General features: G+C 43.0%; 1 protein-coding gene across 1 annotated transcript in view; it reads left to right on the top strand.

Moving 5' to 3' along the window:
- ELOA (elongin A) overlaps positions 1 to 14842 on the top strand; it is a 69273-nt gene extending 54431 nt beyond the window's left edge. The window contains exons 9-11 of the mRNA XM_068268800.1: positions 1481 to 1592; positions 1712 to 1869; positions 10996 to 14842. Coding sequence (XP_068124901.1) covers positions 1481 to 1592; positions 1712 to 1869; positions 10996 to 11057 — 332 coding nt within the window. The 3' untranslated portion in view covers positions 11058 to 14842. The remainder of the gene's footprint in view (positions 1 to 1480; positions 1593 to 1711; positions 1870 to 10995) is intronic.
- The last annotated feature ends 300 nt before the right edge of the window (positions 14843 to 15142 follow it).

Consider the following 15142-nt stretch of genomic DNA (forward strand, 5'->3'; position numbering starts at 1 on the left):
TTAGCCAATCAGTGAGGAGCTGGAACGTTGGAGGGGTGATGACAAGCTTCCTTCTTGGCCACAATGTACCAAATAGAACCAGGCTGACAGATGAGATTTATTACAGAAGAAACTTTTCTGAATAGATTTACTAGGATGTGTAACAGAGGCGCCAATGTAGTATAAGAACAGTTTAAAAAGACAGAAGTACTTGGCTTTTCTACTGACCCTATATGCTATTACTCCGTTGTTATTGCCTGATGAAGTGGGAACAAACCTGCAAAACGGGTTGCACTTTTGGAGTATTGTGAATAAATTGATGTTTACCATAAACCAACAAGTTTTGGTGTCTTCCTGGAGGAGGTAAGTCCACCACTACCTCCTCTTTTAAACTGTTTTTAAACGTTTTTATACTACGTTGGCGCCTCTGTTATACATCCTAGTATATTGACTAGTCCACCCTTGGTGGGGGGGGGGGGGGGTGTTGCCCCATCTTTCCGATCTACAGAGAGCGACTTCTTAACCTGAGTGGGGTCAGGTCTAATCTCCCCACCTGCTATTGCAGTGGGTGCCTTTTTGGTAACGCTGGTTTGAGAGTAAACTGGTATCAAGACGTACTACGTGATATATTGGGCTCTCGGTGTCCTTCTCTTTATTTCTGAATAGATAGGAGTGTTTGTGATGCATGGCGAGGTTCCAGGCTGCAAAATGAACACAGAGCAGTGGGTAGATGGAATTTGATTTCATGGCTGACAATCCCTCTTCAGTTGAATCTAGGCCCAGCATTATAGGCTGTCTGGAGCTATTGATCCGGGTCTTGTTTTCTTTCCCCAGGAAATACATAACAGGGTAACATGGTGTAGAGGGGAGCATATGTCCTCACCCCAATTTATGGTTTAATCTTGCCTGTTTATTGTCAAAGGGAACTTCAGCTTTCATACCCCCTGTTCGGTCTAGTTATTGCCACCTCCTTTTGGATCCTGAAGTGGGAATGAGCTATTGTCCATAACATTGCTGCCTCCTTTTTGCACAGTACCCCCCCCCCCCCCCCCCCAAATGTTATTGACCTTGTGGGATTGTAGTGCTCATGAGGTGGGAAATGGTCTTTTTGATTTTATTTTGATTAAACAAGGAGAGGTGGAATTTTTAATAACTTGTTTTCAATTCAGATGTGTACAGCGTGAAAACATCTAAACAGCACGTTGTGCTGTAATTTAGCAGGTGACCGCTGCTGTCCTTAGTTAAAGGTAACCGAAGCTTTAGATATTTGCTCTATTGCTTTATTTCTAACCTGGTCCGAAACCTTCTGCTAGGTTGCAGCTATATTTTTCAGTTTAGTAACACTAAATTTGATTTGAAATACAAACTTGGCATGACCTAAATCTACTGGTGCAGCCTAATAACATGGTTCAGGTGTGCATCGGCCCAGCGTTAATATTACTGCCTGACAAATTTAGCAGTTTAAGTTGCTGTAAAACATTTCCTGTTCTTTTTAATACAGTTAGACAAGCAAAAATGGCATTTGTAAATACAGCAGTGAAACCCCCAAGAGATGTTCGCAGAAGACAAGAAAAGTTTGGAACAGGAGCAGCAGCAGTAAATGAAAAGATCAGGTATCAGCATAAAGCATTGAGGTTCTTTTTAGACATTATTCTGTTAAGTTACCTGATAAGATATGTATTTTACAGTGAACATTTCAGTTGATTACACTGACATATTTATCTCAATATAGGATTAAGCCATTTACACCAGTCAGTAGCAGCAGCAGCAGTAACCATTTATCCCCTGAAGAGCCACATTCATATGAAGGTCCAAGCACCAGCTGTACAGTAACTCCACCAAGCACCACTCACTCTGGACATCATGACCCACGTAAACCACAAATCAAGAGTAAGTTGCTATCAGCTGTGACAACACAAATACAATTTACAGCATGCGGTAAAACACTGTAACATGTTTGATCAGTAACAGTTGCTCTCCTCTGTCGGAAACCAGCTTTGAATGCCTTCCGTCTGGATATCCCCATGAGTGGCAGGAGCAGGGAGCCAATAGAAACAGCACTTGTCCCCTGCAATTCCCGTTGATAGGATCTGCAGGCTTCTTGAGAGACAAACTTTTCTACCCCCCAGGGCAGTGAGCAGAGAGAACACGGAACAAAACAGATTTCCCCTGAAGCCCTTCAGCAGTTTAACCCATTAAGTTCCTGTTTAAAGATGCAGAGGAACTAGTGGGGAAATCTCCTAACCAGGGCATGTTTAACCACTTTACCCCTCGTGGTACGAATTTCTCTGACCCTTTTTTCCCCCCTAAAAAACCAAGGGACGGAGAAATCTGTACCTTCCGCGCTCCCGCCGCTCATGCACGCCACCGCCTGCTTGCCCGGAGATCAATGAACGGGAAAATCCATTCCCGTTTGTTTATCTAAGACCCCGCCATGATCCGCTGCTTCTATTAGAAACAGCGCGATCATTGTGATGTTCCCAGCCTCGTACTGCTTCCTGTAAGCGTCCTTCCGGACGCTTACAGGTCGCATGTAAACAAACTCACTGTGGCCATCTTGTGGTCAAATAGTAAAACTACACCCTAAAGCATTTTACATATACAAATACATTAGTTTTCCACAATAAATTAACTAATTACCTCCCACACTCCCCATTTTTTTTTTTTGTAATTAAAAAAAATAAGAAATTATATATATATAAAATATATATATAAAAAAACATGAATAGTTACCTTAGGGATTGAACTTCTTAAATATTTATGTCAAGAGGGTATACTACTGTTACTTTATAAACTACGGGCTTGTAATTAGGGATGGATGCAAAACTGAAAAAAATGCACCTTTATTTCCAAATAAAATATTGGTGCCATACATTGTGATAGGGACATAATTTAAACTGTTTTATAACCGGGACAAATGGGCAAATACATTTCATGGGTTTTAACTACAGTAGCATGCATTATTCAAAAACTATAATGGCCGAAAACTGAAAAATAATAATTTTTTCCCACATGTTTTCCTATTTTCCCATTAAAACACATTTAGAATACAATAATTCTTGGCATAATGTCCCACCTAAAGAAAGCCTAATTGGTGGCGGAAAAAGATATAGTTCATTTCATTGAGATAAGTAATAATAAAGTTATAGACGAATGAATGGAAGGAGCGCTGAAAGGTGAAAATTGCTCTGGTGTTCAAGGGGTAAAACCCCTCAGTGGTGAAGTGGTTAAAGTCTCCTGGAAGATCATCTAAGCTGTGGCTATTAAATGAAATATTAAAAAGACTAATAGACAGATTCAAAGCGAGCAGAGGCAGTATAACAAGCATGTACATCTAAAGTAATGTTGGGAGGCCTCTTACTATTGTAATGCTGTCTCTGCACAAAGAACAGCATATAACAGAGTCTTATCTGCTTTTACTGAACAGGTTTTTGTCAATGGGCTTCGGTAAATTACCGAACTTCTTCAGTACCTGTGAAAATATTGATCAATTAGCAAAAAAGACTAAAATACCGAATATGGTATTTTAAAGCTAATGGGAACCGTTTTTTAAAAAAAGTCAGATACTCACCTAAGGAGAGGGAAGCTCTGGGTCCCATAGAGCACTCCCTCTCCCGGTGCCCGCTGCTGTCCTGGCTCCCCCGTAGCGGTATTCGACAGTTTCGGTCAAATACCGCTGTCTCCCAGCCGAAGGGAGGCTTCGGAAATGCTTCGGGAGCCCAAGTGCTCCAGAAGACAGGCCTCTCTACACTGCGCACGCGCGCGCCCCCTCTATGACGCACTCGCGTGTGCGCCGCCTGTCTTTGGGAGGACTCGGCTCCCGAAGACTTCCGAAGTCCCCTCGGCGTGGGATGAGAACGGAGGAGCCAGCGCAGTACCGGGGGCCCTGGGAGAGGAGAGGGATGGCTCATTAGGACTGAGCCTTCCCTCTCCTTAGGTGAGTATCTGCCATTTTTTTTTTTTTTTAAACCTGGGGTTACATTAGCTTTAACCTGCTGAGCGGTCTGGACGAGCTCAGCTCGTCCAACACCGCCAGAGGCTGCCGCTCAGGCCCTGCTGGGCCGATTTTTGTGAAATAAAAAGCAGCACACGCAGCCGGCATTTTGCCAGCCGCGTGTGCTGCCTGATCGCCGCCGCTCTGCGGCGATTCGCCGCGAGCAGCGGCGAAAGAGGGTCCCCCCAGCCGCCTGAGCCCAGCGTAGCCGGAACAAAAAGTTCCGGCCAGCGCTAAGGGCTGGATCGGAGGCGGCTGACGTCAGGACGTCGGCTGACGTCGATGACGTCACTCCGCTCGTCGCTATGGCGACGATCTAAGCAAAACAAGGAAGGCCGCTCATTGCGGCCTTCCTTGTTTATTCTGGGCGCCGGAGGCGATCGGAAGAACGCCTCCGGAGCGCCCTCTAGTGGGCTTTCATGCAGCCAACTTTCAGTTGGCTGCATGAAATAGTTTTTTTTTTATTTAAAAAAAACCCTCCCGCAGCCACCCTGGCGATTTAATCAGAACGCCAGGGTGGTTAAGGACTTTTTTTTTTCTATTTATTTTTTATCGTACAGCCTTTGATGAATTGAAGCCTTAGTCCTGAGGACAAGCCTTATCTAAGAACAATATAAAGTATACTTTATTCACTAAAAACTTAGAGTGGAACTGAAAAAAAAATTTCACTTACCTGGGGCTTCTGCCAGCAAACTGCAGCCGACCCGCTGTGGCTCACTTTTCTTCTCGTAGTGGAAGCCGACTTCTAAATTGACCTCCACTGCGCCCTGGCCATGCGTATCTTCATGGCCAGGATTGTCCGGCGCAGTACGTTAAAATCTCTCGGTGCAGTATGATCCTGACGACGAGCACGTGAATGAGGATGCGCGCTGCCAGGGCCGGGCAGGTGCAGTGGACACTCACTGCGCTAAGTGAAAGTGATCTGCTGCATCGGAATGGAAGAACAGTATGTCAGGTCGGCTACAGGGGGCTGGCAGTAGCCCCAGGTAAGTGAAACTGTAGAAGAATGCAGTGCCGACATAAGCAGGGATGGGCTTTTGAGTAGTTTACAACTCAAAATCGGAATTCAAATGAAGTCTTATGACTTCTCCTGTGACCGTGGGGTGGGGGAGGTTAACTTACCCTGAAGTCTTCAGGGATGTCTGAGTTGCATTACGTGTCATAGGCGTACGGAAAGCCACGTTCCAAGACTCACTACTACCGTGCTTTCTCTTTCAAGCCGAAAGGAGGAAGCGCAGAAGTGAGTCTTGGAACACGGCTTTCATTACGCCTATGACGCATAATGAAACACAGACGTCCCCAAAGACTTCTGGGTAAGTTAACCCCCCATCCCGCAGTCACAGGTGAAGTCATTAGACTTCATTTGAATTCCGATTTCGAGTAGTAAACTACTTGAAAGCCCATGCCTGAACATAAGTATCATCCAGCAACTGCTACGATCACATGTGGAGGGTGTTAAGGCTAATCACCTGCATAACATACCAGTGGGTGGTCTTTTCTTTACCGTTGCTTTATTGAGCCGCGTGAAGTACAGTGTACCCGTATATCGCAAAGCTGTACTGTTAACTGTTTTTGTGTATATAAAACACAGTGTTATTTGTGGGTGATAGCTACACCCCTACTCATATGACAAACGGAGGAGGTGGGGATCAGCAAAGACCCCTCCAGATGTGATGGTAGCAGTTGCTGGATGATACTTATTTCAGCACTACATTCTTTTACTTTGGTGACCATACCATTTGGCTTTTAGTGAATAAAGTATACTTTATACCATACTTAGAAAGGGCTGTCCCTAGGACTACGCATTGCAATGTTGTTTCCCTGGTACATTATTTGGAGGGGTTGCATATTCAGCCAGGTGTCAGCTGTGAAAAGTACATTGAAGGCAAAATTGTTTTATGTGGCTGGAAAAACCCAGCTGATGAGGTTTTACTGCTAAATAGTTCAAAGGGTCATTATTTCTATTTGTTTTGCAGCATAACGTAGCAGATTTTATATCATACTGTCATGGCTGTTTGTCACCCCTAAATATTGTCTGTAACCTAAATTAATGTCCAGCGCTGCGTAATATGTTGGCGCTTTATAAATACAATAAATAATAATAATAATAATGGCTATTGTTTAAAATGCAGTCTTAAAGATGAAGCCCTTAGACTGAAAATAAAAATTAGATTTTTGTTCTTCATACAATTAATTATCTCAAAAGTTTTTTTTCTGATCAGGTTTACTTTAAAGGGACTCCGAGCAGTGCAGAAACTATGGAAATATGCATATCATTTTAAAGCTCTCTTTCTCCTCTTTCCAATGATATATAAACCGCCGCCCTACGCCTTTTAGTTTTCGCTATTTTCGCGATTGAAATTGCCGCGGCCGCGATTTCAATCACGAAAATAAAGAAAACTAAAAGGCGTAGGGCGACGATTTAGGTGTCGCCAGAAAGAGGAGAGAGAGAGCTTTAAAATGATATCCATCTTTCTGTTGTTACATTGTATTACACAGGACGACACTTTCCCCAGTGTCAGCAGCTCCATTCAGCAGAAAAAGTCGTCCTGTGTAATACAAGTAACTATGGAAAGATGGATATCATTTTAAAGCTCTCTTTCTCCTCTTTCTGGCGACACCTAAATCGTTGCCCTATGCCTTTTGGATTTCTTTATTTTCGCGATTGAAATCGCGGCCGCGGCAATTTCAATCGCGAAAATAGCGAAAACTAAAAGGCGTAGGGCGGCGGTTTATATATCATTGGAAAGAGGAGAAAGAGAGCTTTAAAATGATATGCATCTTTCCATTGTTTCTGCACTGCTCGGAGTCCCTTTAAAGGAAAACTGTAAAGAGAAGGCTATGGAGGCTGCCATATTTATTTCCTTTTAACTTCTTAACGACCGCATCTCTCCGATAGGTGTGAACGCGGCTGCTCCCCTAGGACCGCGTATGCCAATTGGCGTTAAGTCCTGAGGGCAGAGATTGCAGGGGATCATCATTTATATTGTACAGAGCTGTGATCTACAGCAGCACTGTACTGGGGACAGCCGTGTCACTCGGCTGTCCCCTGGGGAGGCACAAGAGCGCTCGTCTCTCATATGATGATTCATAAGTGTGCATGGTTGTATGGCTCTGCAGTGAGCTCTTAAAGCTGCAGAGCCCTAAATTGTAAAAAAAAATAGCCTGGTCACTAGGAGGTGTAAGCCTATGGTCCTGAGGTGGTTTAACAATACCAGTTGCCTGGCTGTACTGCTGATCTGTTTGGCTGCAGTAGTGTCTGAATCACACCAGAAACAAGCATGCAGCTAATTTTGTTACTCTGACAATAATTGGTATTGTTTAACCTTCCTGGCGGTAAGCCCGAGCTGAGCTCGGGGTAAGCCGCCGGAAGGCACCGCTCAGGCCCCGCTGGGCCGATTTGCATAATTTTTTTTTTGCTGCACGCAGCTAGCACTTTGCTAGCTGCGTGCAGTGCCCGATCGCCGCCGCTACCCGCCGATCCGCCGCTATCCGTCGCGCCGCAGCCGCCCCCCCCCCCAGACCCCGTGCGCTGCCTGACCAATCAGTGCCAGGCGGCTCTATGGGGTGGATCGGAATCCCCTTTGACGTCACGACGTCGATGACGTCGGTGACGTCATCCCGCCCCGTCGCCATGGCGACGGGGGAAGCCCTCCGGGAGATCCCGTTCTTTGAACGGGATCTCCGATCGCCGGCGGCGATCGGAGGGGCTGGGGGAATGCCGCTGAGCAGCGGCTATCATGTAGCGAGACTTTGTCTCGCTACATGAAAAAAAAAAAAAAAAATTTAAAAAAAAAGATTTGCTGCCCCCTGGCGATTTTTTTGCAAACCGCCAGGAGGGTTAAAAGGACATAAATATGGCAGCCTCCATATTGCTCTCATTACAGTTGTCCTTTAACTACTTATGCCGTTTGCGGCAGTATATCTATGTCCCACAGGACTTCAGTTCCTGCACAAGGCCGTAGATATGCGTCTATTACTGCTCGCTCCTGCGTGGGTACTCACATGCAGTTCCCATTAATTGATCGCCAGCATCAATGAGATGCCTGCGGTCATTGTAATTACGGAAGTAACACGTCCACGCATTACGTCCAGTTTGCATACTGAAAGAGACACAAGCGGAAAAAAAAATATGATCTAATGAATTGGTTGTGTAGTACAATAGTCTCATATTTTTATTTTCAGTTATATGGGTTTTTTTTTCATAACATTGCATCATTCTCTAATATTTGCAGTTTACACACTACTCGGCATTCTAAATGTTTTTACAGAGCAGGCTAGTGAACTTTTGAACTGTCCTCTGCAGGGAAAAAAAAATAGTCACAGACACTTGAGATAATAAGCTTCAGAAGACAGAGCTCTCTGCGACTTTGAAAGTCGTAGAGCTCAATGGCTCTTTTGCATAGATAACAACTGGAGTTCAACTCTTTCCTGTACTGGAAACAATATTAGACTTATATCTCTGCTCTTATTGTTTTATTTCGTCACTGTACTACACATACAAATCATTATATCAGAATTTTTTTTTTGTTTCAGTGTCTCTTTAATGTACACTCGGGAGAGTGATGTGCGAAGACATCTTGTGGCTAAATAGTAAAATTAGACCTACATACATTTTTTTTAAAATAAAATGCACATATATCACATTAAAATTAACTCCTGACCTCCCATACTCTCCCATAGGTAACTTTTTTAATATGTATGTCAAGAGGGTATATTACAGTGAATTTCTAAAATATGGGCTTGTAATTAGTGATGGACGCAAAACTGAAAACTTGCACCTTTATTTCCAAATTAAATATTGGCACCATAAATTGTACTAGGGAAATATTTTAAACGTTGCAATAAATTGGACAAATTGGCAAATTAAATGTGTGGGTTTTTATTATGATAGCATGTATTATTTTAAAACTATAACAGCCAGAAACTAAGAAATAATGATTTTTTTCTGTTTGTTTCATAATTTTCCTGTTAAAATGCATTTACAATAAAATAATTCTTAGCAAAATGTACCACCCAAAGAAAGCCTAATTGGTGGCGAAAAAAAACAAGATATCGATTGTGTTGTGGTGATTAGTAGTGATAAAGTTATTAGCGAATTAATGGAAGGAGCACTGAAAAGTGAAAATTGCTCTGGTACAGAAGGTGAAAAACCTTCAGTACGGAAGTGGTTAAACAACTTTGGAGAAGATAACAAAGCAGAATTTTCACACTAAAGTTGTTTACTGTTAAAGAAAAATACACTGCAGTCATCTTAGAGACGCAGGGACTGGCACTGGCTGTGTTGTCACCTTTCACATAAAACACAGACTCTCCCCTCTGCTAATGGATCGTTCCAATGCAGCTAAAACTTACACACAGCAAAGAAGAGCTTTTGGCTTTGATACTTAAAGAGACTCTGAAGCGAGAATAAATCTCGCTTCAGAGCTCATAGTTAGCAGGGGCATGTGTGCCCCTGCTAAACCGCCGCTATCGCGCCGCTAAACGGGGGTCCCTTCACCCCCAAACCCCCCACTGCAACACTTGGTCACAGACTTGGTCGCTCCTGGAGGCAGGGCTAACGGCTGCAGCCCTGCCTCCAGTCGCGTCTATCAGCGGCGCCTCGCCGCCTCTCCCTCGCCCCTCTCAGTGAAGGAAGACTGAGAGGGGTGGGGGAGAGGCAGAGATACGCGCTGACAGAAGGGAAGGGACCCCCGTTTAGCACACATGCCCCTGCTATCTATGAGGTCTGAAGCGAGATTTATTCTCGCTTCAGACTCTCTTTAACAAGAAACATAGAAAAATGCTTAGACAGCTATTACATAATACTTAGACATTATTTGTACATTGTAATTTTATAACACTTGGCTATTTATAGATATCCTTTAAAGAGAACCAGAGAGGATCAAGAAAAGCTTTTATACATACCTGGGACTTCCTCCAGCCCCATACGCACGGATCGCTTCCATGCAGTTGTCCTCCGCTGCCTGGATCTGCCGATAAGAGGTCCCGTCATTACCGCCAGTCGACCGGCGGACGCGGCCAATTCTCCGCATCACAGGGGGCTCCCTCCATACAGTTACGCGTGTGGCTGACTACTGCGCAGCCGCATGCGTACGGGTATGGGGGGAGCCCCTGTGAAGCGGACAATTGGCCACGTCCGCTGGAAGTGACAGGCCGGGTACCGGCGGATCCAGGAAGCGGAGGATGGCGGCGTGGGAGCGATCCAGGCTTATGGGGCTGGAAGAAGCCCCAGGTATGTATAAAATCTTTTTCTATTTTAACAATGCATTCCTCTCTGGTTCCCTTTAAAGACTACTTGGTGTTCAAACTGTTTCTTGCATATGTTCAACAAAGCTTTGATATGGATTGACTTGCAAGATATCCAAAATGCGAAATAAGGCCTCTCATAGTAGCCATAAAACTGAAAATCAAGTAAGCGGGTAGTATTGTTTTTGGACGCATAAGGCGATGGTTTGTTATGTATGAGTGGTTTGAGACGGTAAGGGCCCTTTTACACTTAATCAGTTGCACTCAGTTAAAACGGAAAGAAAACTGATTTTCAAAGTAAGTCCCATGTTTTCCTATGGCACCTTTCACACTTAACGCGTTTTAACTGAAATCTTCTTCCCAATGCACTGCTATGGAAAAAACGCGCACTAACGCGTACTAATGCACACTAACACATACCAACTGATTCAGTGTAAAAGAGCCCTAATAGGCTCACAACCATTGTTCATCCATGATAAGCTTGTACTAGAGGTATCTCCTCACCCAGTCATTAGACTTTCCTCTGATTGGTCTATGCATGCCATTCCTTGGTCTCACAGGGGAAATAGCTGTCTCCTTGTGCTTAGTGGTAGGACACAATAAAACTGTGGGTATAAACACTGCTTGTAAGTGGTTAGGTACAAGGGAGCCATTTTACTGCTGTTTCAGGTTTATTCAAGCAATGGCAGCTTAAAAGAACTACTAAATAAACTATTTCATCTTTGTTATTTATTTGTTAAATGCATCACGTGTGTCTATCTTTTGTTTTTCAGAAGTTGCTCCAATGATGGCCAAGACAATAAAAGCTTTTAAAAATCGTTTTTCCCGACGATAAAGTGCAGGAAGAGTATGGACTGTGTTGTTGTGACAGAGAGATAATGCAGCTGAGGAACTTTACTGAGTTTCACAAGATGGAGGATCCAGAAACACGTCTTCCCTCTACCTTACGATTTCCTGTCCCCAGCTGCTAAATATTTCATGTCTTGCCGACATTCTCATGTTTTAATACACCTTTTGTTCGTCGTGATTATAGTTCCGTGGAATACCTAGTTATTTCAGTGTATCTGTTCATGTTCAGACAGTGACTTCATCCATTGCTGTATACCACCTGGCAATAGATTCTGTCTTTACTGGACTGTTTAAGAACATAATACAAAGATCAATTGTGTGCTGATACCATTAGCTTCCAATGTGAAACTGGTCTTCATTAGTTTGCCTATTCAAAGCTGCTGAAACCCGGTTGCTGTGGTGTGCCGCACACAATTTCCCTTTTTGGGTTTAAAAACTAGATCACTGTAGTTAACACTTACCAGTGCATGGGGCACACAGCTGGCAAAGTGTTTGCGGAAACGAGTCCATAAAATAGCAAGGATATTGCAGAAACGTTCTCGTTTTGCACTGATTACAAGAAACAAAACTGTAAACTGTTTTATATGTTTAAAATGGCACCATCTATTCTGCATATAGTAAGTTGGCCCTTAGATTCTTCTCATTTTGTATAAAGTTGGCAGGTCAAATAATAAGTACCCTATGAAATGCCCATGTACAAAGAACAGTTGTCATGGTGCTGATGTCTTCGAGTTGCAGTGTCATGTAATGTTGTAAATTAATTTGCAGAGATATTCGATGACCTAGGATTTTAATGACATGGTACACATACATGAATACTCTTCTCCTTCCTAAGGTTTGTCGTTTAACTATCTAATATTTTTTTCTGAATTCTAAAAAAAAAATTGATACCATATGTAATTTATTTTTTTCTTAAATTTGTTCAAAACATTTTTGTAGTTTGCATCCATTGGACGGTTGTTCCAAGAGATTTATGTAGGCTGCCAATGCTTAGCTTTAAGAATTGCTTCTTACCTGGCTGCCATGTTGGTTTTAAGTTGGTGCAAATTGTATGTACATTTTCTGCACAGCTTGGAAGTAGACCAATCAAACGTGGCTTTTGATTGGCCCATTTCCAAGCTGCATATATTTGCAGGAAATGAACTCTGAATTATTAGCATCTCACTGACCATACTTAATTATGAGATGTAACTGTTTAGATGATGGTTGCAAAAATCTGCTGCACGCAACTCCTATGTAATACTCAGAACCTAACTATTGCTTCCAACTATAGCTTTTGAATGAGCAGATCAGAGAAACACATATTTAAAGGCAGCAGGGCTGGTTTTCACTATTCCCGACTGCTGAGAAAGCTCATATACAGTGCTGCCCATAATTATTCATACCCCTGGCAAATTTTGACTTACAGTTACTTTTATTCAACCAGCAAGTCATTTTTGGATGGGAAATTACATAGGTGTCTCCCAAACAATAATAAGACGATGTACAAGATACATTATTGTGGGGGAAAAAACACATTTCTCAGGTTTTTTTACATTTGAGCAAAAAGTGTCCAGTCCAAAATTAGTCATACCATTCTCAATAATTAATAGAAAAGCCTTTGTTGGCTATTACAGCAATCAAACGCTTCCTATAATTGCAGACCAGCTTTTTGCATGTCTTCACAGGTATTTTTGCCCTTTCATCTTTAGCAATGAGTTCCAAATCTTTCAGGTTGGAGGGTCTTGCCATCACCCTGATCTTTAGCTCCCTTCACAGATTCTCAATTGGATTCAAGTCAGGACACCAAAACGTTAATGTTGTTGTCTGTTTACCATTTCTTCGCCACTTTGCTGAGTGTTTTGGGTCTTTGTCATGCTGAAATGTCCAAGGCAAAGTTTCTCTGCAGACTGCCTGATGTTGTCGTTGAGAATCTTCATGTATTGCTCTTTTTTCATGGTGCCGTTTTACTGTGATTAGGTTCCCTGGTCCATTGGCTGGAAAACACCCCCAAAACATTAGGTTCCCACCACCATGTGTGACAGTGGGGATGGTGTTCTTAGGGTTGTAGGCAACCCGAAGTTGTCTTCTTTGTCCAGATGAGCATTTGCAAAGGCCAAGCGAGCTTTTGTGTGCTTTATCTGGAGAATTGATCTTCTCTTTGGTCTGCATCCATGGAATCCAGCAGTGTGCAGTGTCCGTTGGATTATCTGCCTTGAGACATTGCCACCAGCAGAGCCCAGATTCACCACATTTGCCAGGATGGCATTGGTGGTGACCTTGGATTCTTTTTCACCTCTCTCACTATCCTCCTCGTGAGCAGATGTCATTTTTGCCTTCTGACCACGTCCTCTGAAATTTTCCAGAGTGTGGAACATCTTGTTTTTAATAATACTTTGCACTGTAGCCACTGGAACTTGAAAACATTTAGAAATGGCCTTGTAGCCCTTTCCTGACTTGTAAGCAGCCACAATGCATAGCCGCAGGTCCTCACTGAGCTCCTTTGTCTTAGCAATAACTGTCCACAAACCAACTGCAGATAGATGCTGTTTCTTTACCTTTTGAGTTGATTGAAACAGCTGTTTCCAATTAAGCAGGGTAATTAGGATGCTTTAGAACAGCTTGGACTTTTTGGAGTGGTATAAAAATGTTCCCACAGACTGTGACAGTTTGTGAAGGGTATGAATCATTTTGGACTGGACACTTGGGTTGGATCACATTCTGCAGTCACCTATATGCTATTAGTCGGGACCTTCCCTTGGTAGCTACAGTATATTCAGTGATTTGAAAAACCTGTACACAGGTAACACAACCAATAGTTTCAGGCAACTAAAAGACATTTGGGCTTTATTATTTTTGGCAAATGGGCACTTTGCACCTTTGTGTGGGGGAAGGAAGCAATATGCAAATGATATAATGGGTATCTGGGATTGCACTTTAGAGCACTTTAAACCTAACCCTGAACATGGCAAATTGTAATAGGAAGTAGGGTGAATAGAAATGGTGTACTGAGGCAAAGTGCTGGACTAAATACCCGTTTCATGGGCCAGATATGCCCATGACTCCCCTCTGACTGCAGCTGGTGGGCAGGTCATTTAGGTGTTATATGACACCCAAACTAGGAAGATTACTACCTTTCCCAGCAACCTTGCATTACAGTAAAATATATGATTGTCTCTGACAATTTGTCTTGTTTATTGTTGCGTTTGGATAACTGAACTAGGTTGAGAACTGGGGAACTAGTATTTCTGGGGAGAAAGTATGCATTGGTAGCTTATATATTTTTCTCTGCATGGGGTTTGTTTACTCATAGTTTACATAATATTGAACAGATTTAATAAACAAAAAACCACAGCCAAAAATGCTTTCAAGCAAATGCAATGGCAACTACCTACTCAATTTTCATTCTTTTTTTTTTTTTAAATTGAGCAGCTAGTCTTGTCCCTTTGTTGGTATTTTTTATGGTCCTAATACTGCTTTCTTGCACAAACCTGTATGTAGTCTGCTGCCTACACCCACCATTTTTTTACCTTTGAAACTGGACTACGAGGACTTCCAGTGGCTCAGTCCTATCACTTTGCTAAGCATGATCTACTTAGCAAGAACTGGCTAATGTGCACTGCCTTGTGATGGCTGCAAATACCTGTGATAAATCGTACATCAATTTCATTGCACCTGGATCCCTTGGTGCCCTACTTGCCAGAGGACCCAGACTTTTTCAAGCAGAGCTACTATTAGAATTTCTCCAGTAGATTAGCCACAGGATTATAAAAACCCATACACACGTCGGATTTTAGCGAACGACCCGTCGTTTGAACGTTCCGTCGTTCGGACGTTTTCGCGTCAAATCCGACGTGTGTACAGACTATCGTTCGGGTGATAAGACTGGTTACCAACGATCCGCCGGGCGGATCGCTGGTAACCAGTCTTATCACCCGAACGATAGTCTGTGTACACGTCGGATTTGACGCGAAAACGTCCGAACGACGGAACGTTCAAACGACGGGTCGTTCGCTAAAATCCGACGTGTGTATGGGCCTTAAGTTCCATAACAAGCTTCTTGTCAGACAGGGTTAATAGGTTTATTTTTAC

This window comes from Hyperolius riggenbachi, chromosome 2 (genome assembly GCF_040937935.1).
Source record: "Hyperolius riggenbachi isolate aHypRig1 chromosome 2, aHypRig1.pri, whole genome shotgun sequence".
NCBI classification, from domain to species: Eukaryota; Metazoa; Chordata; class Amphibia; order Anura; family Hyperoliidae; genus Hyperolius; species Hyperolius riggenbachi.